Raw genomic sequence first — 24,446 nt, 5'->3', positions numbered from 1 at the left:
TTTCATTGTAGCTGCCATACCTCCATATAAACCCATTTTAATGCAGTTTCTAATAGAAAGATTATGGGGAGAAGAGAGCTATCTATACTACCTAATTTTATAAAGAGGTTCTACTGTACCAATTTTGATATTTTTCAAAAATAATTATCAAATATGTATGTTGTATAATAAAGATAAACTCCAAAAATATTTTTTCAATATTAAGACAGAAAGACAATTTTACCAATTTGATTGTGGATTTCGTCAGCTCTTAGAATCTATTTTCATGATGGAGTAGCAAAGGCGTTAATAACATTATGAGGATTTAAAAAATAAATAATTTTATGTTTATTATAGTTTTTATTAAGAAACGTAAAAACTCTATTTTTCTTTTAAATAAGTAGGCTATATACAATCTTAAAAATACTCAACTGTTCTTAATTATACTAGATAAGTTGAATTCAATTTTGCATTTGTGTAATTAGCATTATTAAAGTAGGCAAATAGTGTAAAACGTCCGCTATTATTAAACTAGTTTACACATAATTAAAAAAATCGGACTTCTACTAGATTTCCCAACTCTCAAATGCACTTTTTTTACACGAATACAAAATTAATTTAAACATATTAAAATGCATAAAAGAACCAAGGTGGTTCAAAATATGAAAAGAAATTACTTAAATTCTAATTTTCAATGATAAGTAGATGGGCACTTTAACCTATAAACTTAATTACTTAATTTAAACATTATAAATATTATATTATCAACAATGCTATGGGAATTTAAAGCACATTGTTTTATGGAATCTGCCAAACCCGGAATATATCTAAAATGTATCACATTAAAGACAGTAAGGCATTTTCCTATTTTCTACCGATACCCCCATAACCCCACAGATTTACCAACTATACTTCTCATCAGAATTATATATATTTTTTATTAACAACCCATCCTCGCTCACAATTGAGCATGAGTCTCCCCTCACACACTGGATCCAGTATGTGACACTATTGTTTGGAAAATTCTAAAGTGGTACGAAGTTCGTCGGGTCAGCTAGTCTTTTAATATATATTTTGCATTTTATGCATATTTTATTGATTTCCTATTGCATATAACATCGATACAAAAGTAACTCTCAATAATGTACTAGATTACAAATTTTAAAAATGTTTAATGGAATGCATCAAATCACATTTTAATTGCATACAATTCCGGAGTTAATATATAAAAATGTATTCATAAATATATATCAAGTTAATAGTATTCAAGTGATGTATTCTTGTAAATCGTTAAACGTGTCTTTGGCTATAAATATACTATCTTAGCGATACACAATTACAGCTGAATATTTCACCTAAAAGTGATAGTAATAACTTTAAATACAATTATTTGTACTGGCACCAAAACAGTAGACAAACATTAGTATCAAAATAAATAACATTGGGAATTTCATTTTATTGTAGCAAATCTTGTAATTTTTTCCAGCCACATAATTTTATATACCTAGACATTTTTAAGACAAAAAACATCACACATTTTTATTTGTATCAAAACATATTGATTACATACTAATCATATGAAAATGATAAGATATTGTTATCATAAATTAAATAACAAACATTCAACAAATAAAGCATTAAAATCATACTCATCTAGTAATACTTTATTACACAGGGCTTAATTTGGCTCAGCTCAATTTAATCACTTATATAACCTAAACAAAATCATGTAGCGAAACGATATCTTAACCCCATGTAACACAGAAATCTGACGGCAACCATTATGCTAACCATGATCAGGATTTCAAACCAAACTGAGCTGTTTTCAATGTCTAAGTATTTTAATAAAACGTCAGGTTTCGCGAAATGGCAGTACATGTCTTTGCAGTCGAGGCTTTTCCTGCCGAAGCCGAATACTGTGAGAATCATTGCCACCACTCCGCACCTGATGAAGGATGTCTTCATGATGATGTTCATGATGAGGGGAATTTTGTGGGCGAAGTCAAATCCATAGATGGCTAGGCCGAGGAACGGCGCGATCGCAGCTGGCCCGATGGCGCAGCCATTCTGAAATAATAACAAATATAAAATAACCAGCGGACGCCCGCGACTTCGTCCGCCCTTAAACCTCTTTAATCCGGCCCTATCATACAGTCCATTCTTAATGGGTCATCAACCTACCTACTAACTATAATCTGCCTCCCTGTCTTTCAGCTTTGTACATTAAGCGGTTATCGAGATTTCATGATGAATGACCTTTCGCATTTATATATTAAGATTTAAGTGTTAAAGATGAGGCTCATAGTTATTCAGTGAGCGATGAAGTAAGTGAGATGTTAGGAATATCGCGCGTTATCAAATGAGAAATTAAGAAGTCAGCAGAAATTAACAATCAAAATCACCGACATAGCTACTCCAAAACTGAAATGGCAATGGACGCGGTGCACAATGGACATTGACGTTACAAGGTACTAGAATGATCCAAACCCGAAAAATGCAGTGTCAATCGACTTCTTATTTATTTATTTTATTTATTTATACTTTATTGCACAAAACAAAAACAATAACAAAGAAAACAAAGGAAAACATAGAAAACAAGTATGTGCAAAGGCGGTCTTATTGCTTATAGCAATATCTACCAGACAACCTTTGGATAAAGGAATTAATGTAATTAAATGCGGGATAGTGCAACAAAAAAAATATATTCTTAATTCTTACTAATGTCGTAACGTAACGTATCGCATAGAGGTTCGATCGCAGAGTTGCTACTTTGCGGATGCTTATAATATTTTTTATTAGTAATTATTTTATAGTTATAGTTTAATATGAATAACTTGAGTTGATGGAATCCTTTAAACCATAAAAAATCAATCCAGAAAAGTCAGGTAAATATGCCCTAACAATACTATAACCAAATAGATTTCTATTTTCCATTCGTTTAAAAGTACATTCAGATAATGTATTATTCTGGTGATACCATTTTTATGCATACTCGCAGGTACCTACGTCATCGTTTGTCCACTGCTGGTAGTACAATTTTTATCATCATTTCAGCCGATGTACGTCCACTGCTGGACATAGGCCTCTTGCATAGACCTCTAAGCATAACGATCTCGAGCCGCTAGCATCCAGTGGTTTCCTGCAATCTGCTTAATGTCCTCGGTCCACCTAGTGGGGGGTCGACCAACACTGCGCTTTCCGGTGCGGGGTCGCCATTCCAACACCTTGGGACCCCAACGTCTATCGGCTCTTCGAACTATGCGGCCTGCCCATTGCCACTTCAGCTTCGCGACTCGCTGAGCTATGTCGGTGACTTTGGTTCGTCTGCGGATCTCCTCATTTTTGATTCGATCACGCAGAGAAACTCCAAGCATAGATCGCTCCATCGCCCGCTGAGTGATTTTGAGCCTTCTAATAAGGCCCATAGCGACCAAGTTTCGGATCCATATTATGCGTATTATGTCTTTTGAAATTGTTGCATTATAGTAATACATACCCTGACACTAAACACAGATCCGATAGCCATCCCAATGCCCTCAGACACCAGAGACACGACGTTGCCAATCACACAGAACACGATGAACCTGGTGACGTCGAAGGGCACTCCCACCATGAAGAACACGATGGTGCAGAACACCATGTTCAAGGTCAGCTGCACGGGAAGCTTGGACACTGTCAACGCGGCGTAGTACGGCGGCAAACTGTACCAGCCGTTGAAGTGTTCTTTTTTCACCAGTTTTACTTCTTGGGGATCTAGAGGTATAGAGAAAAGGATACTTAGTGCAACTTAGTTTAAAGCATTTTTTTAAAAGCAATATTACTCTCATTTATTTATTATTTTTTTAATTTTTAACACTGTCAATGTAAATATAAAATATTATATTTATATTGACTATTAAAAATTTATAAAAAAAAATCAACCCTCCCGCTGCGGGACAACAGTGCCCAAGCAACCGGTGGTCAGGACCCCAGAGTGAGGAACTTCCTCACAATACGCGCCGTCTCAAGAATCACTGCCTTTTGTATCCGACTCTTGATCCACAGTATTTTGAAACTTTTTCCTAAAAGCAATCATTATTATAGTCAAGGATCCGTTGAACATTTTGTACAACTGATTAATAACAAGTTAATTTTTCGTGAATAGCTTCATCTCAATGAGATGATCAATTTTTTTATTTACGAATATTCTTGATTTTGGTAGCTACTGGAAATGAAAATTTCTAAGCGTCGGAACGAGATAATGTACTACGTAATTTGTAGGACATTGTGGCTGTAAAATTGAGTAAAAAAAATAGCGTACGTACTAACGTCACCAACGTAACCAACGTTGGTGACGTTAGTATCTGTTTGCCCAGTATGACGGCCTCAGTGGCGCAGTGGTATGCGCGGTGGATTTACAAAACGAAGATCCTGGGTTAGACCGATTCAGATTTTCATAATTAGTCCAGGTCTGGCTGTCGGGAGGCTTCGGCCGTAGCTAGCTACCACCCTACCGGCAAAGACCTACTGCCAAGCGATTTGGCATTTCGATACGATGTCGTGTAGAAGCCGAAAGGGGTGTGGATTTTCATCCACCTCCTATAAAGTTAGCCGGCTTCCATCTTAGACTGCTTCATCACTTACCATCAGGTGAGATTGTCAAGGGCTGACTTATAGAGATAAAAAATGAAAAGTTTTGGCCACCCGGCCAACAATAAATAATTAATTAATCAAACAAAACTTACAAACCAATACCGGAACCATGATCTGCGTGTACGCGAAGAAAATGACCAGCCCGACGCACATCTTGAGGTGGTTGAACATCTGCGTGCCGTCGTTAGCCGTGCCGAAGAAACAGAGCCCGACGAGGATGGCGCACATCACGTGGTGTACCGTTTGTATCCATAGAGCTGGAAATAAACATCATATTTTTTTTTAATTCAGGAAAACCAACGGTTTATTTTCGGAATGGAATTTCATCAAGCGATATCTTAAGATTAGTTTTTTTACTCTCATTTTGTAATTCATCATCATCATCATCATCAACAATTCGACTCACTGCTGAGCTGAGTCTCCTCTCAGTAAAAGAGGGCTTACAACGTAGAGAATTAAGCAAATTCCCAAGTATGCAAGTTTCCTCACGATGTTTTTCCTTTACCGTTTGAGACACGTGATATTTGATTTCTTAAAATACACAATTTGTAATTTACTCAATACAAACTTCCCAACCCCGGGTTGAGAATTTAACTGAAAATTTCTTAGTAGAGAGAAAACTCAGGATCTCTTATAGATAAATCCATGATTCGAAACCAAGACATTGTGATCCGAAACCACCTAGGTACCTAATATGGACTTTGGTCCAGATTATTTATTTTCTTTCCTTAACCTCCATGTGTAGGTAATAGGTATAATGTTCTACATATTTGTAGAAAATTAGGTACCTACCTAATTGAAATGAAAAAAAAAACAATATTCATATTGACAGGATATTGAACAGATACTCGTAGATATAATGTATGTAGCGATCAATTACATTATCAAGGAAAATCGTAGACTACCTACTGCTTTTGAAAAGTTTTAATAATCTTATTTAACTTTTTTATGTAAGTATGTTGGGTATTATGTATTTCCTCTCTGCCCCAATGGCTGTTAGCGTTTTGCGGACTAAGAAATATGCGGTTGAAACTATATATTTTATCCCCGATTCCGACGCGAACAGAAACTAGGCGGGTGAAACCACGTGGCGACAGCTAGTGAAAAATGAAATTACGATTTTTGTTTATGTAGACAATGACATGTCTCCTTAAAATCTTAGAGTTGTAGGACTCAAGGGGGAATACCCAAAAATATATACGTAGACATTCCTCGAAAATTCACTACTCATCTATACTTATTGCTGAGGGATTTCCCTTTAAAGTTAAAGTAAATCGGGAGAATTTCCATGTTTTCTCAAAAATCGTGAAAAATCGTTGCATTTCGGTATATAGGTAGAACAGAGCCCATTTAGATAGAATAACTGTTGATAGTGTGGCCGCTTAACACGTTAGCTGCGGTACGAGGTCAATTAACCTCGTATTGTATGGCACGAGGTCAAAAAACCTCGTATTGCATGGCACGAGGTCAATTAACCTCGTACCACACTACAGAAAGTTTTAGTACGAGGTCAAAAAACCTCGTATTGTAAATTACTGAAAAATTAGTGCCGCAGCAAACGTGTTAACAATCACTAGCTTGTTGTCTATGTTATCTGTACTCTGTGATCGGTCTCTTCTTCTCTTGAACTGTGCTCTGTCAGACGTTTACCTAATTAATTATTCTCAATAAACTATTTAAAACTATAAACTATAAAGCCTTTCAATCTATCAATAACCGAAAAATCAGTAGCTTCGAGACCACTGTGAACATGACATGTAGATAGCCAGCTGGGTGGGCTAGATATAAATAGAATCTACATACGCTGACATAGTATTGCTGTCCTGTGATTTATATGGCATCTATAAACCTACATTATGCAGATTACGAGTACAATAAAACATTACTGTAAAGCATGACTGGCAATCAGCTATCGCGGCAGTTTATATGCTAATGAACAAATCATCAGTAACGGTACATCCGTTCGATGATTTACCTATGAATCATTAGTATGTAAACATTCTTTACATTACTTTGAGTTGCATCTGACTTACTTTAGTCTATATTTATTATCCTTTTCCTTTTGCATATAAAGTTAAGTTTAAAGAAAATCCGAAAAGCCCAGTGTAACAGACGTTTTTAAAATAAATAAAAGGTTGAAGTGACGCTGGACTGGAAATGTGGTCAGATCCGCAAAAGAAAAATGGTCCAAAGAGGTCATACAATGGTACCTCAGAGATGGAAAAAGAAGGCGTCGACCACACAAAAGATGGGAAGACGACCTACCGTAAGGATGGCGAAGAAAAGTTGGAGACCGAGCTGAGTGGAAAAGACTGGAGGAGGCCTATGTCGAAGGACAACCTGAGTGCTCTGGTGTAATAGAAACTAAGAAATAGTTTTAAGTATAATATGTGTAATCAAAAGTCAGAGAATAAAGGCTTTTTTTATTTTTTTTTTATCGTTTTCCTTGTCGTTTGCAATAATAAATAACCTATTTAAAAACGTGTACGTCTCGGGACGTTCAGTATAAGCCTGATAGCTTGAACCTGCTGCCGTATGCGTGAGAGAAAGGGATGCCAGACAGAGTGGCGCCGTAACGCGTTACGAAGCGATTTGCAATCCCATAAGAACTAATCACTTTTTTTCATCAATACCGTGATAAATAGGTCGACGTCCAGTGTAGACTAGCAACTCTTCAACGGACAACATTTTGTATTACCCAGTTCTACCGTTCTTAATTAAATATTTTAAATATAGAGGGTAGAATTCAAATTTCAGCTTTTAACGCTAAGTTCACTTTTGACAATAGCGTCATCTATTGATTTTGAACTATAATAAGGTATCTTTTACTAGCGGATATTATAACAGATAAATTCGTGAATCCTAAGTTATTAAATTTGGAAAATTTTAATTATTTTATTACCTAGGAACTAATGGACGCCCGCGAGTTTTTCTCCGTTTTCCACAAATCTCGCAGGAACCAATCTAACAGTAAAAGTCCCGATAAAATCGACAGACACTTCAATTTTATTTATAGATAGGATAGTATCAGAAAACGCTTCGTGGTATGTACCTATCTTTTATTATATTCATTGAGAAATATAAAGAATCAGAAGTTCCAACATAAAAAGTGACTTACCTTGCCGATTCCTCGATATTTGTACCATCATTCTGACAAGCAATATTGAGAACTGTTGGAAGAACGTCGTCGGATACCGACACGTTGTCTTCTGAATCTTCATCCATGCCAACGACGAATCGTCTCGTGACATTTGACTTAACGACGTCGTGGAATTACTGACTTCGTTATACTGTTTCACTTGATACGTGCATTTCTCATTTGATAATACTATTTCTGTCTCCCCCGATTCATCTTCTGTTTGATAGCATACTTTTAGGTGCATGTTGTTTATTGGTTCGCTTGGTACGGTGTCAAATTTTGCCGATTTATACATCTTGCCGTTCAATATTTCGTCGCACAGCAGTTGTATGTTCTGTGAGCTTTCCGTTACTTCTATAACTGAAAAGAATGATCAAAATGTTAATAACTTTTTCAGAGCTTTTATTTAATGTATTGATTGTAGACCAGACATCAAGTTCTACTAAGATTAAATATTAGTACTTTATTATAATTTAATTAGAAAATCGGAAAAAAACAAAAGTTGAGAAGACTTTCTGGATCTTTATCAATGTTTACAGAAAAGAGGAACGAAAACGACTTTGTTTGTCAAAGGGCCAAAATGTACTGACTACTGAAGAGCATGCGTTGACTTTAGTTATTTATTGAATTGAATACGTGACCTATTAATTTGAATTTAATACCTCCACGCATTTCTGAGAAAGAGGTAGGTATAATACAGACAGACACAGAAGGGCAAGAAAATTATCCTGCTAAAGTTGACTTTAATTATATGGAATCTTGGAAAATGGAAATCGCGAGAATTTTTAGCAATACCTTTAGGTTTACTACCTACTAGGTAAAGGTGTCTAATGGAAAAAGTGAATAAGTCAAAAAAATAGATAACTTAGTAGTAAGTAAAGGTGTCTAATGGAAAAAGGGCATAAGTCAAAAAAATAGATAACTTAGTAGTAAGTAAAGGTGTCTAATGGAAAAAGTGCATAAGTCAAAAAAATAGATAAGTAAGTAAACCCTCATTTGCACGAGTGTTTATAACGGACGATAAAAAAAAAAGAAGAAAAAAAAAGAATGAGAGTGATACGTGTAAAACTTACTGAAATCTGCGGGGTTGTGGTGCCTCGGACACGTTAGGCCGACGCTCTGCAAGTGTGGCACCATCGCGTCCGTGTCGCCCTGGTAGATGCACCGACCGTCCGCCAATATGTAGGCCTGAAAATGTGACAATAGGTAATAACGTATAAAAACAAACTTTAATCTATACTAGCGGACGCCCGCGACTTAGTCCGCGTGAAAGTCGATGTAAACTTTCAACTACCTCTATCCTACCTCTACCCTACCCCTACCCTAGAAACCCCCTATAAACATAAGAGTAGACAAATATAATTAGAAAACTGCTAAGCTATCGCGAGTTACACGTGTTATTGTGAGTCAACCATAAAAGATAGACATATATATGCTGTTGTGTTTTTTTTTTATATAATTTTAAGGAGAACATTTCCGTCATACATGATTTCTATGTAACCTTAACCATTGAGGATGTACACGCGACGGAAGCTTAAAAAATGGAGTAACTTCTCCCGTTTTCTCAACATTTCTCTTCACTGCTCTGCTCCTATTGATCGTAGCGTGATGAAAAGTATACTATAACCTGCCCAGGAGTATGTAGAATAATTGTACCAAGTTTCGTTAAAATCCGTCCAGTAGTTTTTGTTTCTATAAAGAACATACAGACAGACAGACAGACAAAAATTTTATTGATTGCATTTTTGGCATCAGTATCGATCACTAATCACCCCCTGATAGTTATTTTGGAAATATATTTAATGTACAGAATTGACCTCTCTACATATTTATTATAAGTATAGATTAATATTTTAATAAATGTCTTTCTTTTTCTCTAAATCTCTTTGTAAAAAACACTCTTGATACCCATATCATGGGGGTGCCTTTCAAATAGCCAGTCCGCCACATTGGACGTCCGCCTTATTGGATTTAATTCACGTATCTCTAAAAATAACTTGTATTTCATACTTCAATTAGCTTACTTAAAAGTACTTCTATAGATAGAAATGACTTATATAGTTGCGTTGGACATTTATCTTGTATGTAGGTAATAATAATAATAATTAGTAATGATCTTTATTACCATACTTATTACTAGGCATACATAAATTCAGCTCAACACATACATATATCTACACACAGTCATATATACATACCAAAAAAGAATACGAGTAATTTCTATTTATATTTTAGATTATATTTTACTGAAAACAAAATATATCGAAAAAAGAGGAGAAGAATTGTGGAATAATAATCTCATTCATTTATTATAAATAAATCATGCTGCCTCTATTTGAGAATTAATGCAAAAAATTCTCACTTTGTATTTAAAGGTAGCTTCGCTAACAATCTTACCAGAGATGTAGGTAGGTACTTACCTACATCTCTGGTTAAAAGTGTCTACATCTACAGAGTGTGACGAACGAATAACGATGATAATCATCATTTTCTGGTTCTAGATTATACATAATCAAAGTAGGTAAATAATTGTATTTAATAAAAGTTTCTGATAATTCCCAAGTGCGACAATGGCTATTTTTTGCAACAGCAAGGCACGGTGCACGCTACCATTGATTGACGCACGCTAGCAATTCGTGCATGTGAAAACAATCGACCTTGGGTTAGTTAATCATCTATATCCAATGAAACAACACACTTATTAGATCAAATGGTCTCAAACAATGATAATTTTATACTATAGATCGGTTACGTCCCTACAGAATCACCGCAAAAAGTGATCCGAATAATAGGCTACGACATTGAGCGCACACAAGCACAATTTTGTCTTTTATTCCATTAGGTATATATTTATGTATATGATATAGTTTTTACACTTCCTGAATACGCAACTCGACATTGTAGAACAGTGATTCCCAACGTGGTCTATATCGACACACTGCAAGGGTTGTTCATTATGAATATTATTTATTTAAACGGGTACATACCACGATAAAATGACAAGATTTTTAATGTCGATATTCTATGTCGATATAAAAATCTCGTCATTTTATCGTGGTATGTACCCGTTTAAATAAATAATATTCACGCAGTTTGGGAAACTCTGTTGTAGACGATATTTAGGTATTATTTGTTTAAATAACGTTCGTTGTTGACCACAACTAACATTGAGTTGTGTATAAATTTCCTCTTTTGAGCGCCTCATTTTTCATGCGCTAGTAAAACATCTAACAGTATTTAACATCACATATTTCAATTATACGATCGTTATCTTTTATTTATGTATTTGACAATTAAATTGAACTTAACGAACGGTTTGCGAACAAAAAATTCTACCGAACAATAGATAAGTTGTGTATAATAACCGAATCTTGGAATTATTTAAATGTTGTCTAATGACTATATTTTGAAGATTTTTATTCGTATTTGCGTGCGCCTTTTTTGCATAATTAAAATCAAGTCCTAGGTAAGTAGTTAAAAATATTTCAAAGATTTTAATGGCGTAGGTACGTACGTACCTAGCTAATGAGCGTTTTTTTTATTTGAATAAAATCTCGTTTACTTACAAAACATACTTATATAAGTAGGTACAAAAAATTAAATAGAAAAACCGTATGTGATGTTGCCTAACTAAATCTATTAAATCTAGTAAATATATATTTAGTGCGGCACTAGCCCCACTAAAATATTTGTGTGTTGAGCATGGGTGTTTTCCAAATTCCAGTGTCTATGTAGGTACATTAGTTATTTAGGTACTTATTTACTTACATGTAGTTTATAAATACAGTATCAACTCCAGATAACGTCATACTCGTTAAAGCGTCGACATCACATGGCTTTGATTGGTTTAGCTTGCTTTCTATATACTCTATAGGTACCTATAGCGTTACACCCACTCTCTATAACGACAATGAAGTGCTAAAAAGTACCTTTTAAGTTCAATATAACCATGACTAATAAGTAGGAATCATGGACTGAATACGTTATGATATTCTTAGTTTCTCACAAACTTTCAAATAGTAAACATAAAAAGAAAATCACTGTGTATTGACAAAAAAGTATTTTAGTTTTACTCGTATATTTTCTTCTTTCCATATAACGACCACTCTCTATAGCGCCATAAAATGTACAATCCCTTGAGTGTCTTTATATAGGGTTTACAATGTCTACATATGTATATGACAAAATCCGCTATCTTCGCACCCTTAACACAAGCTTACTATGGGGCTAAGTAGTGATGTGTGTATTGTGTAAGTATATTTATTTATTTATCCTAAGAATTCAGGTAGCTACTGGTAAAACTGAGGCTGCCAACTGGTCAATTATATAATAAACTCAGAAATACAACCTTAAAATTAAAATGTAATTAGGTACAATCAGTAGCTCAAACAATACCACCAACAATACTCAGTAAATCACAAACACTTGATTTATCTCAATTATGCAAACGAGCCACAGATCCTGCGCATTGCACGCTATCTGTCACGTTAATCGAAAAAGTACCTACACACTATTTAAATCATACATAATAACATAGATTTCCTCACCAATACATAGGTATTAATCATTTTTCAAAATTATTTATATAATTATGTATAAGTATGTTTTTTTATGATACTTAATACTAGCAGACGCCCTAACCCGCGCAGTTAACGTTCCGTAAACGTAAACGTACGTTTTTGAATCCCATTATATTACTTTTTTTTAATGATTTATGAAAAAAATTTTAAAACTGTAACTCTAAAAATTAAGGACTTTTCATACAAACTTTCAACCCTTATTTCCCCCCCTTCTTATTTTATTTTCGCAATAAAAAGTATCCTATAATCTTCTCCGTATTATGTCCTTAAACCGCGACAAGTTTTGAATTCATTTAGTAGTTTCAGCGTGATGCCCGAATAACAAAAAAACACGGACAGACAGACAGACAAAAAATCGAAAATATTTTTGGCTTCAGTATCGATCATATAATGCCCAACAAAATTTTTAAAATATATATAGTACATCGTAATAAAAGTATAGATTCTAGATGGTGCTGGCGTCCGTTATGCCGCGGTAACGTTTGGTGTTACAAATGGTTTAAGTAAAATCTCAAATTGTGAATAAATGTATAGAATTCGACCAGTTTTATTATATGTATAGATATGGGGCCCCCCCAATACAGGGCCCTTTACGTGTAAAAGCAAAAAAATTCTTAATTACCTAATAATATTACTTTTTAGATATCGCTATACCCGTTCGTCACATAATTTATATGCCATTTCTTTTTTTTTCGTTACATAATTGTTGCAGTTTTTGTAAAGTAATTTTGTAATTTTGTAATTTTATTTAATGACGTAGTAGATTTGTATGTTCAAATTTAAATGTAGATTGCATCCTGCAATTAGAGCAAGGTTGAAAACTTTTGCGTCCATTAAGAATATTCATATTTTATATTGTATGTATTTTTGCTTTCAAGTCATTAAAATACGCTAGCAGATGCCACGCGGTTTCACACGTAGTTAACGTTCCTGTTGCATACGGGGATAGAATATAGCCTATTGCACCCATATGTACATGTGATATGATTAGGCTTGAAACTTATTTTATACGATCTCAACGAATCGCGAAGCTGAAGTGGCAATGGACAGGGCACACAGTTCGAAAAGACGATGGACGTTGGGATCCCAAGGTGCTGGTGAACCCCGCACCGGTAAGTGCAGTGTTGGTCAACCCTCACTAGGTGGACTGTAGACATCCAGCGTGTTTGCTATAAGCCGCTGGATGCTGACAGCTCGAGATCATTTTGTTTGGAAGTACATGCAAGAGGCCTATGTCCAGCTGTGATCGACCATCAGCTGTCAATGTTGATGATGATGAAACTCTACTCTTTTACGACTACTATCAGATGTTATTAAATTGAATGTCAGGGGTTAACGTGCTCTGCGAGGTACGTGGGTCTAACACCACCAACTTCCCCACTCCGGGCTAAGATTTGTTACTGAATTACTAATTTCTTAGAAGAATAAAAGAGAAAATTAAGTAAATTCACTGGTATGTAGGTTTCCTCAGGATGTTTTTCCTTCGCCGTTTGAGACACGAGGTATTTAATTTCTTAAAATGCACACAACTGAAAAGTTGGAGGTGCATGCCCCAGACCGGATTCGAATCCACCCCCTCTGAATTCGGAGGCAGAGGTCATCCACTGGGCTATCACGGCTCATTTATAAGATAATCATGACAAAAATTAAAAAAAAAACTGTACCAAAGAGGCAGTGTAGTTAAAAGCTAATTTAGATGTATTGCATCGTAGTATCAAATTGGTCTACTTGCACATACCTGGTTGCAACAGATTATCAGAATTACCAACAACCTTTATTGCGCTGTGATGACATTACTTAACGTAGCTACAAATTACAAACTGTCAGTTAATGTATCTTTTTGTCTACGTACATAAAGTGATGTGATGATTTATTAATATACGAGGAAAAGAAAGTTTACTCAGTGAGACCTACCTATACCTATAAGTAAACTAGCGGACGCCCGCGACTTCGTCCGCGTGACACTCGGTGTAAACTTTCAACTATCCCTACCCAACGCTACCCCTACCCTACCCCCTACCCTACCTTACCCTACCTACCCCTACCCTACCCCAATATAACTATAGTATAGTATAGTGTGCATTATTTAATTTGTATAATATAGTTTTTTTTTTGGAAATTGAAAAAAGTGATATATTGGTATCTCTTCTGTTCCTTACCTGTGGCACTACCATGAAACCAACGAGATACCTAATCTCATGAAGAAAAATAAATAAAATTCTGGCGGCGTTAGCAGTGCAAACTGAAATACGCTGTCTCTTTCATTGCGTTGAGAAAGAGATGGTACTGGGACAACTCCGCTGCCATTGATCTATATTTTGTCTATTTCTCATAATTTAGTCGCATGTTAGCGCCACTGGTCAGCACTTCCTTATAAGGTAGGAAGCTATTCAAATAAACTAATAAATTGTGATCTTCTTCATATTTACCTGGTCAAATAATTCAAATAGCGATGCTGCTGGTTGGTGAATGGTGCAAACCACAGTCCTGCCCTGTCGCGCCAACTGCTTGAGTAGTTTGATGCACTGCACTGTCGTGACATTGTCCAGACCACTCGTCGGCTCGTCCAGGAAGAATACTGGTGGATTGTTCACTAACTCTAGAGCTATCGCTAACCTGGAAAAAAATGTTTTTATGGTTATAACTGATGGTCCAAGCATATGATCCTGCTTACTGTTATTTCCACTAAGCAGGCCATTATTGCCTGTATTCTTAACATCTAGAACATAGCAATTGCCTGTGGCGTGAATTGTGATAGCCCAGTGGATATGACATCTGCCTTCAATTCGAAGGACGAAGGTTCGAATCCGGTATGGGGCATACACCTCCAACTTTTCAGTTGTGTGCATTTTAAGAAATTAATCACGTGTCTCAATCGGTGAAGGAAAACATTGTGAGGAAACCTGCATACCTGAGAATTTTCTTTAGTCTGCCAATCCGCTTTGGGTCAGCGTGGTGGACTATTGACCTAACCCCTCTCATTCTGAGAGGAGACTCGAGCTCAGCAGTGAGCCGAATATGGGTTGATGACGACAATGTTTTCATACAAAGTAAATCTAATAATTCCAAGTATCCATGTAACTCACGCCAGAATTATTGTTTATTTAAAACACCTGTTTTCTCCCGGTCTTAAAATTACGCCATCGGAAATATTTATTCCAGTTTATTCTATGAAACCTATTGTTTCTTCCTTTAAATTGATTTATTGATTTCTAAATGTTAAAATAATGTAAAATATATTTTACAGTATTTGCCAGTTTGAATAATAAATAATAATTTATGTATTACGATTATATGTAAGTAATTGATCTTTTAACATTTACGAACAGTCGCTTTGTCATATTTATTTCAGTAACAGTCGGTTCGTATGAAAACAATAGTTAATTTAATCAATTGTTTATTAATTCTCTATTGCGTCAGGCTTATATGCTAATACCAGTTTAACCTTTCGTGGTTTATGTGGGTAGGTACTATTTAATTTATGAAAGTATGTGTGGTCTTGCACTGTTATGAATGTATTTATTTATTTATTCTATACTAATATTATAAAGCTGAAGAGTTTGTTTGATTGAACGCGCTAATCTCTGGAACTACTAGTCCGGTTTAAAAAAATCTTTCAGTGTTAGATAGCCCGTTTATCGAGGAAGGCTATAGGCTACATTTTAACCCTGTATCCCTACGGGAACGGGAACCACGCGGGTGAAACCGCGCGGCGTCTACTAGTTTATTTAATAATCAAGCAATACAACATTACATTATACAATATAATAATAATTATACAAGTTACATTTTATTATATAATGCAAGTTATGGATACCCAGTTTGGGCGTAGCCTTTTGTCGAGTGAGTGATAGGGGGACCGATTTTTTTTTTATTTTTATTTATCATTCATGTAGCCATTTACCGCGTAATACCACTTTTCGACCACAAAGTCCCTTAATTTCTTTTTGAAAGCAATATCTTTCTCCTCATTACGTTTAAGGTGTGATAGGTTATTGTAAATTTTTATTGACATTGCGTATGGGCCGGAGCTGTGGAGCTGAATTAATTTTGAAGATTATTATTATTAATTTACCATCTACATCTACCGACCACCTGTATATACATATATAATGCATGAATCTGCAAATAAATAAATTGATTGATTGATTGATTGAAGAAGGGTAAATGTAGGTATCTAACTACCTACCTAACTAACCATTTTCGATTTATTTTTAACGGTAGGTTACTAATATTGGGTCCTTACATATTATGAAATTGGCGTTTTGTCGTACTGGCCATTTTGATCTCCTTCTTCCGTGAGATACTGTATTCTTTTTCTACCCCTATGTCCGTCTCCTTATTCTAAGTTACCTCTCCACCAATTTTCAGCAAAATCGGTCCAGTTATAAATAGTGTAACTTACACGACTTTCTTTTATATAATATATAGTTTTACACATGCTTTTGTGTTTTGAAAACCCTGATTCTTTTGTTTTTTCGTCTTTTGGTTTTTCTTTTCATCACTCAATTCACAAAATGGATTGAAATATCGCATTATTTACGAGTACCTACTATTTTTTTAACGGTAGCGAACGCCGCGACTTCGTCCGCGTGGAAATCAATGTTAACTTTCAACCCCTATTTCACCACTTTAGGGGTTGAATTTTAAAAATTCTTGAACTACATTATATTATGATCAAAAAAAATTTTATGATTAAAAATAAAAGACTTTTCATACAAACTTTCAACCCCTATTTCATCCCCTTCTATTATTGTTTTAGGGTCAAAAAGTATCCTATATGTTGCTCCAAGGTCCCATTTAACATTATACCAAAATTCATCTTGATCGGTTCAGCCGATTAGTCGAAAAGGTAACAGACACACAGACGAACTTAATTTCGCATTTATAATATTAAGTATAGAGTGTCATCATACACGAATATACTATACATACCTATATATATATATATATACGAATATAAGATGACAATGTTAAATTCATTAACGACCACTCTAAGATGTTAACAAATGTTAATGATAATGACCGTGAACATCAGCTTAACAGGGATGTAACACCTCACCAACTGCATCCCAACGCTTGGCTTAGATCGCTTCCATCTTAGATTGCATCATCACTTACCATCAGGTGAGATTGTAGTCAATAGCTTACTTGTAAAGAATAAAATTTAAAAAAAAGCTCAGACTATAACTGTAAAAAGGGACTGCCCTCCCCGGCCCAGGCCTACCCTAAACACCCGGCAATTTAATTATATTTAAAACGATCTTGATAATTCTACTTCAATAATAAAATCATTAGGTTCTTTATCAATAAAAGTTTGATACAACGTTTTACGAAATTTTTAATTCATCTCTAATTTGTACTGAGTTTTACGATATTTTTTTGAAGACTTTTTTGGTTTATTTGTTCGTTTTCTTGTTAGCTAAGCTTGTTGGTAACAGAAAAAAATAATACAAAAGAAATAATACAGCTGCAAATGTTATTGCGCCGCTTTGGTACATCGGCGAACATTTTGCCCTAGAAGAGTGATAAAAAATAGTAGATTGTTATACAAGGGGCTAAAAAGACCCATTATATACGAGGTATTTTTAGCCTAAATAGAAACCGAGTTTATAATGGGTTTAGCCCCACGTGTTACACTCTTCTTCTCACTACGATTGCGAGAAAATAAAATAGTTTAGTTCAATATTTAATGATTTATTTTAATTGAAAATTAAATGTACAAAGTCTACAATTTTGGATATTATGGGAGATGCTTTTACCAGGTAACATAATTTCCGACTACTGTGAAGTTGAATAATGAGTATGTGAGGTAAACGTGCGAGATAATAGTTTAAAAAACTCCTTTTGTAAGTGAATCCATTCGTTGTTGTTTTCTTCACTTATAAAATTTTTCGTAGGTAAGTATTTAAGTAAATGCGTCTGGACTTTGATGGTAACAGATTGAAAATTTCATCCATTTCTAAATTAGGATCACCATTCTCACTAGATGAAGACAACAATAACAATTATTTAACCGGATCGTTATTTATACATCATATTATCATCTCCATATACTTTTATGCGACGTTGTATGGGCCGATGAGCCCACTTTCTTAGAAGAAAGAACTCAGTATCTCATATCGCCCGATCCAGAATTTTTTTCAATCAAATTGATTGATTCCAAAAGACCTCATGATTCGGAACCAAATAGGCTAACCACTAGACCTATGAGGTATCTTATACATATATCATTATTAACAACCCACATTCGTTATAACGACCATAACAACAAATCTCCTCCTGATAGGTAGCTAAATGCGGATTGGCAGACGTAGAAAATTCACAACGTTTCAGGTTTCCTCACGATATTTTTCCTTTACCGTTTGAGACACGTGATAATTAATTTCTTAAAATGCACACAACTGAAAAGATGGTGGTGCATGCCCCGGACCGGATTCAAACCAACGCACTCCGAATCGAAGGTAGAGGTCATATCCACTGGGCTATTATGGCTCTCTTATACAGGCTGTCCCTTAAATAGTATGACACTCTACAGGGTGATGGCTGACATCAAGGTCTACTAAAATAACGCATTATATGTTAGTCGAATATTTTTTTGTAACAACTATTTAAATATAATTACCAAGCATAAAATAAACGTTTAAGTAATTTTTCAGCACATCGTACGACTAAATTGCACTGAACATTTTTGTATTTTGTAGAAAATCAATATAACTTAAAAACCGTAACATATATTGCGTTATTTTAATACGCCTTGATGGCAGCTCACCCTGTAAACTATATCGTAATATTAACGGGACAGCCTGTAGCTATATAGCTAATCCTAATATTTACCTCTTCTTCTGTCCTCCTGAAAGTTGATCAGTCTTTGTATTCTGATGTTCCAACAAGCCAAGTTGCTGTAATATGTCCTCTGATGGACTCTTTGCACCTTTAGGCAGTTTGAACTTGGCTGCTACGTCCATAGCTTCACGCACCGTCAGCAGTGGCTGGAGTAGGTCCTCCTGTGTGATGTAGCATGATGACCTCTTGAACTGTTGCTCGTCGCGAGTCTGCCCATTTACTAGAAGCTCGCCTGTGATGCCTCCGGATCTGTTGAAATATTGCAGATATATTACTGACTAGCGGATGCCCGCGACTTACGAGGTCAATTGACCTCGTAAACGTTACGAGGTCAATAAACCTCGTCCCGCACTACAAAATATTTTAGTACGAGGTCAAAAAACCTCGTTCCGCACCACATAATATTTTAGTGCGAGGTCAAAAAACCTCGTTCCCCACCAGGGGAAAGGATCAGTGCCGCAGCAAACGTGCTAATCCAGTCTAAGTATTGCTGTAAAAATGGAGTAACTTCTCCCGTTTTTCCAACATTTCCCTTCACTGCTGTACTCCTATTGATCGTAGCGTGATGAAAAGTATACTATAACCGGCCCAAGAGTATGAAGAATAATTGTATTAAGTTTCATTAAAATCCGTGGAGTAGTTTTTGCTTCTATAACAAACATACAGACAGGCATCAGTATCGATCACTATAGTTATTTTGAAATATTGACCTTATAAGGATTTAATTTTGTACGTACTGAACGTGTGAAAACTTGGCAAAAAATTGGAAAATCCAAATGTGCATTGAACGCCTCATAAAACTCATTAGAATAATAATATAATAGTTTAAAAAAATAAAAAATACGCTTTTAGCACGCACTAAAAATTTCAAATGGAGTTTTCGTATGACAGCAAACCCTTTCATTTGACACCCATACCATAGATGGCCATACTGGATTTAAGTCACGTGACTATTTTTTGTATTCCTGATAGCAAACCATGCACCACAAATGAAAGTATATGATATCAAATATATCATATACTTTCATTTGATATCCATATAATGGGGGAGACCGCCATAATTATTGGATTTGTAATGACGTTTCTTATATAGTCTTGATTGTCATCAGAATTCAAAGCGTGCAAAATGTAATCCTAATCGAAGACCGGGCAGTGGGTCAAATTGTTATTATTATGTATACTTACTTATATCCTGATATAACGTTTAGAAGAGAACTCTTGCCGGCACCCGAAGGTCCCATAATCGCTATAAGCTGCCCGGACATAAACCTGCCACTGACGCCTTTGATCACTTGTTTACCGGGCCCTGTGAAAAGAACGTTTTTTTAAAAAACACACCAAAAAGAACAAGAAAATAAATGCTACGTATGCGGAAAATTTAATTACGTAGGTAATTAAAATAAAAAAAACGGGCGATTGTCGCAATTGCGAGACGGATGTCAACGAGAGTTCCGTACAAATTATTCTTCGTCATAAAACGAAATTATACCCTCATAACAAAATAATTAAATATTATAAAAACAAAAAAACCCGACTGTTTAAGCGTAATTAACTGAAAAGAGAAAAACAAGTATACCAATCTATACTTATAATAAATCAGTAGAGAGGTCAATTCTGTACATAAAATATATTTCCGAAATAACTATTAGTGATCGATACTGATGCCAAAAATGCAATCAGTAAATTTTTTGTCTGTCTGTATGTTCGTTATAGAAACAAAAACTACTCGACGGATTTTAACGAAACTTGTTACAAATTATTCTTCATACTCCTGGGCAGGTTATAGTATATTTTCATCACGCTACGATGAATAGGAGCAGAGCAGTGAAGGATAATGTTGGAAAAACGGGAAAAGTTACTCCATTTTTACAGCGATACCACTGTAAGGGCTGGATTAAAGAGGTCTAAGGGCGGACGAAATTGCGGGCGACCTCTAGTATCAATATAAAATTCTAGCTCAAAAGAGTACGGAACGCTAAAAGTGCGTAAAATATAAGAGACTTCCCTCTTCAATTTAATGTTGAACAATAATTATCATATTAAAAAATATATTTTTAAAAACTAAAGATTATTATTTTACGTAGGTAACTAAATAACGAGCCTGTCTTGTCAGACCTTCGCCTTTCTATAAAAGCTAATAATAGTTTGTCTGTAAAAATTCCTGCCATAAGTAAGAACCATAAGCAGCTAAATAGTTTGGACGATAGTGACTTTGGGAGACAGAAGGAGACAAAAGTCCATTATAAAGCATAGTTTTAATTAAATTATTATCAGGTTATTCATAAGAAACCATTAGTCTTCTGACACTTCAATCATGGTAACACTTCGCCAAAGACCCTTAAACTTGAACTTGAAGAGTTGCCACAAAGGTTTATTTATTCTATATATTATGTATACTTTATTGCTTATAGCAATATATATGTCAGACTGCCTTTGAATAAAGAAATTAATTTGATTAAATGTATGAAGGTAGTCTGGGAACAAAACAAAAACATATTTTCACCGCGAAGAAAATACGGTTTTGTTGTTTGAAGGTCTAACCTCTGTAACCTGGGCTTGTAGCCATGTGGCACATCGATTCTCTTTCTACAAACGCTGACGCTTCGAAAACTAATAAAATGTATGGTAATACGATGGGAATGGACCTGTCGATAGTGAATGTAATTTCCATACATTTTTTTGTTTTCGAAACGTTTGCGATTGTAGAAAGAGAATTGTCGTGCCACATCGCTACAGGCCCTGCTCCAAATGCCACCATGATCCAAACTCTATTATTACCTTACGTGTAGTAAGGGCTTTTAGTCTAATAAATAACAATATATGAGGAGAGTCTGGCCATAATAGGCTTTTAAAACACAATAACTTATTAAATAAACAAAAGTAGTTAAATGAGAGACTTCCCTCTCCGATTTGATTATTGTAAAAAAATATATTCATTAAAATACCTACTAAAGAAAACCTCGTGCGTATAAACATGTATAAATAGACAAACGTTAAAACCTTATTATTAAAAGTTAAGATAACGATCATTATCATTTAATAAACTAGCGAAAACCAGCAACTTCATTCGCGTAAAATTTATTGAAATTTAAATAATTTAAATTAAATTACTTAATATTAAATTATATTTAAAAAATCGTCTCTATGTTCCTCCCTTACAAAACGCCAATTTCATATGTAAGGACTATTTAATCAATCGAGTCGAATAAATGCGCAAGGTCATTCATCACGAAATCTCAACCGCTTGACGTACAAAGATGAAATTTGGCAGGGAAGTAGTTTATAGTTAGCAGATGTCCAACAAGTACGTCTTAAAGGCGGACAGAGACGCGGGCGTCCGATAGTTCAATATAAGCATGGTATTCGAAATTGCGTATACGGATTTTCAAGTTTCAAATGAGTCTTTGCTGGCGAAAATGAGGATTCTCATTTTCGAAACTTATTTATTATTATTTTTTTATTCTTTACTAGTTAGCCCTTGATTACAATCTCACCTGATGGTAAGTGATGATGCAATCTAAGATGGAAGCGGGCTAACTTGGTAGGAGTAGAATAAAAATCCACACCCCTTTCGGGTTTCTATACGACATCGTACCGGAACACTAAATCGCTTGGCGGTACGTCTTTGTCGGTAGGGTGGTAACTAGCCACGGCCAAAGCCTCCCACCAGCCGGACCTGGACCAATTAAGAAAACTTCAATTCTTCTTCTTCAAGAAGAACCCAGGATCTCCGTCTTGTAAATCCACCGCGCACACCACTGCGCCACTGAGGCCGTCAAAATACTTATTATACCTAGGTAATTCGTATATTTATTATCTTGTCCACGACCAAATTTATCTCTTGCACCAAAATTCATCGAAATTGGTTCAGTCTCTTAACCAACAAACAAGACAGACAAACCTACTTTCGACTTTATGATAGTATAGATACTTTTAATGACTTCTGAATTTTTGGTGATTACAAATATTTTAATTGGTAGGTTAGGTATAATCTCAGTTATTAAAATACCGTGTAGGTATTACTACTTTATAAGATGTGAAACAATGCGTTCATTGTTATTTGTGGGAAGTTTACCAAAGATTTCCTCAACACTTTAATAAAGTGTTGAGGAACAAAACACTTCAAAATTAACCGACCGGTTAATTGACATAACGTTCTAAGGTCATACCGATTGCTATATTTAATAAATTAAGGGCCAGGTTCACCACCTTATGTCTAATGCCTTAGTATCTGATAGATTACTCACAAGTTTTGTCTACACAAAGTAAGAAAGTGACATTAAATAAGGACCTGTGGGTACGGCATAATGGGCATAAATGGGTAATGGGCGCCAAACATAGTCACTAAGAAAAGTAGAGGAGAAACTAAACTAAACTTTTTAACTGCAAGTGGAAAATGGACAGAGAAGCCTATTTTTCAATAGACAATATAATCTAGACATAGACAATATAATTTTTAATTTAATTTGAACATTTGGTTTAGTAGCTTTGGTTGTAATGGATTGTATTTCAGACCTGAGGGCCTATTGGTTTGATACTGTTACTGTCACGTAACGTAAACGCGAATTTTTAAGGAATTGAACTACTGCACAACTGTTTCAATTCCATATAAATTTGCGTTTACGTCAACGTGATAGTAACAGTATGAAAATATTGAAAACTCCCACTAGGCACACTGATGCTTATTGCCTTAACCACTCATCTATAAATCTATAGAGAGGTCAATTCTGTACATGCAATATTTCCAAAATAACTATCAGGGTGTGATTAGTGGTCGATACTGATGCCAAAAATGCAATCAGTAAAATTTTCGTCTGTCTGTCTGTCTGTATGTTCGTTATATAAACAAAAACTACTCGGCGGATTTTAATGAAACTTGGTACAATTGTTCTTCATACTCCTGGGCAGGTTATAGTATACTTTTCATCGCTCTACGATCAATAGGAATAGAGCGTGTGCAGCCTTAATGGGTAGGGTAGGTTGGGGTAGGGGTAGGAGTTAGGTAGGGGTAGGGTAGGGTTGGGGTAAGGTAGGGGTAATAGGGACGAAGTCGCAGGCGTCCGCTAGTTTATCAATAAAACCTTAGTTACAGTCAATAATCCAGACTTGTTCTAAACTTTTCCATTGCTAATGGAGCCAGGATCAAGACTCGTTTATACATCAGTGCATAACTGGTAATGGCATCGCATACTCGCCCTGAGCAGGGGCAAGTTCAATAACGGTCAAAACCTGTCCCCTGGAAATAATGCAGATACTCGTATATACCGAGA

General features: G+C 35.3%; 1 protein-coding gene across 1 annotated transcript in view; it reads right to left on the bottom strand.

The window, feature by feature from the left end:
• Positions 1–319: 319 nt before the first annotated feature.
• LOC112044700 (ATP-binding cassette sub-family G member 1) overlaps positions 320–24,446 on the bottom strand; it is a 77,107-nt gene continuing 52,980 nt past the window's right edge. Inside the window, exons 3-10 of the mRNA XM_024080622.2 lie at positions 20,362–20,482; positions 19,168–19,425; positions 14,760–14,946; positions 8,824–8,938; positions 7,730–8,110; positions 4,704–4,868; positions 3,476–3,732; positions 320–2,046 (exon numbers count right to left, since the gene is read on the bottom strand). Coding sequence (XP_023936390.2) covers positions 1,705–2,046; positions 3,476–3,732; positions 4,704–4,868; positions 7,730–8,110; positions 8,824–8,938; positions 14,760–14,946; positions 19,168–19,425; positions 20,362–20,482 — 1,826 coding nt within the window. The 3' untranslated portion in view covers positions 320–1,704. The remainder of the gene's footprint in view (positions 2,047–3,475; positions 3,733–4,703; positions 4,869–7,729; positions 8,111–8,823; positions 8,939–14,759; positions 14,947–19,167; positions 19,426–20,361; positions 20,483–24,446) is intronic.

This window comes from Bicyclus anynana, chromosome 15 (assembly GCF_947172395.1).
Source record: "Bicyclus anynana chromosome 15, ilBicAnyn1.1, whole genome shotgun sequence".
In the NCBI taxonomy this organism is placed as follows: domain Eukaryota; kingdom Metazoa; phylum Arthropoda; class Insecta; order Lepidoptera; family Nymphalidae; genus Bicyclus; species Bicyclus anynana.
This window is presented reverse-complemented; position numbering and strand designations above follow the sequence as displayed.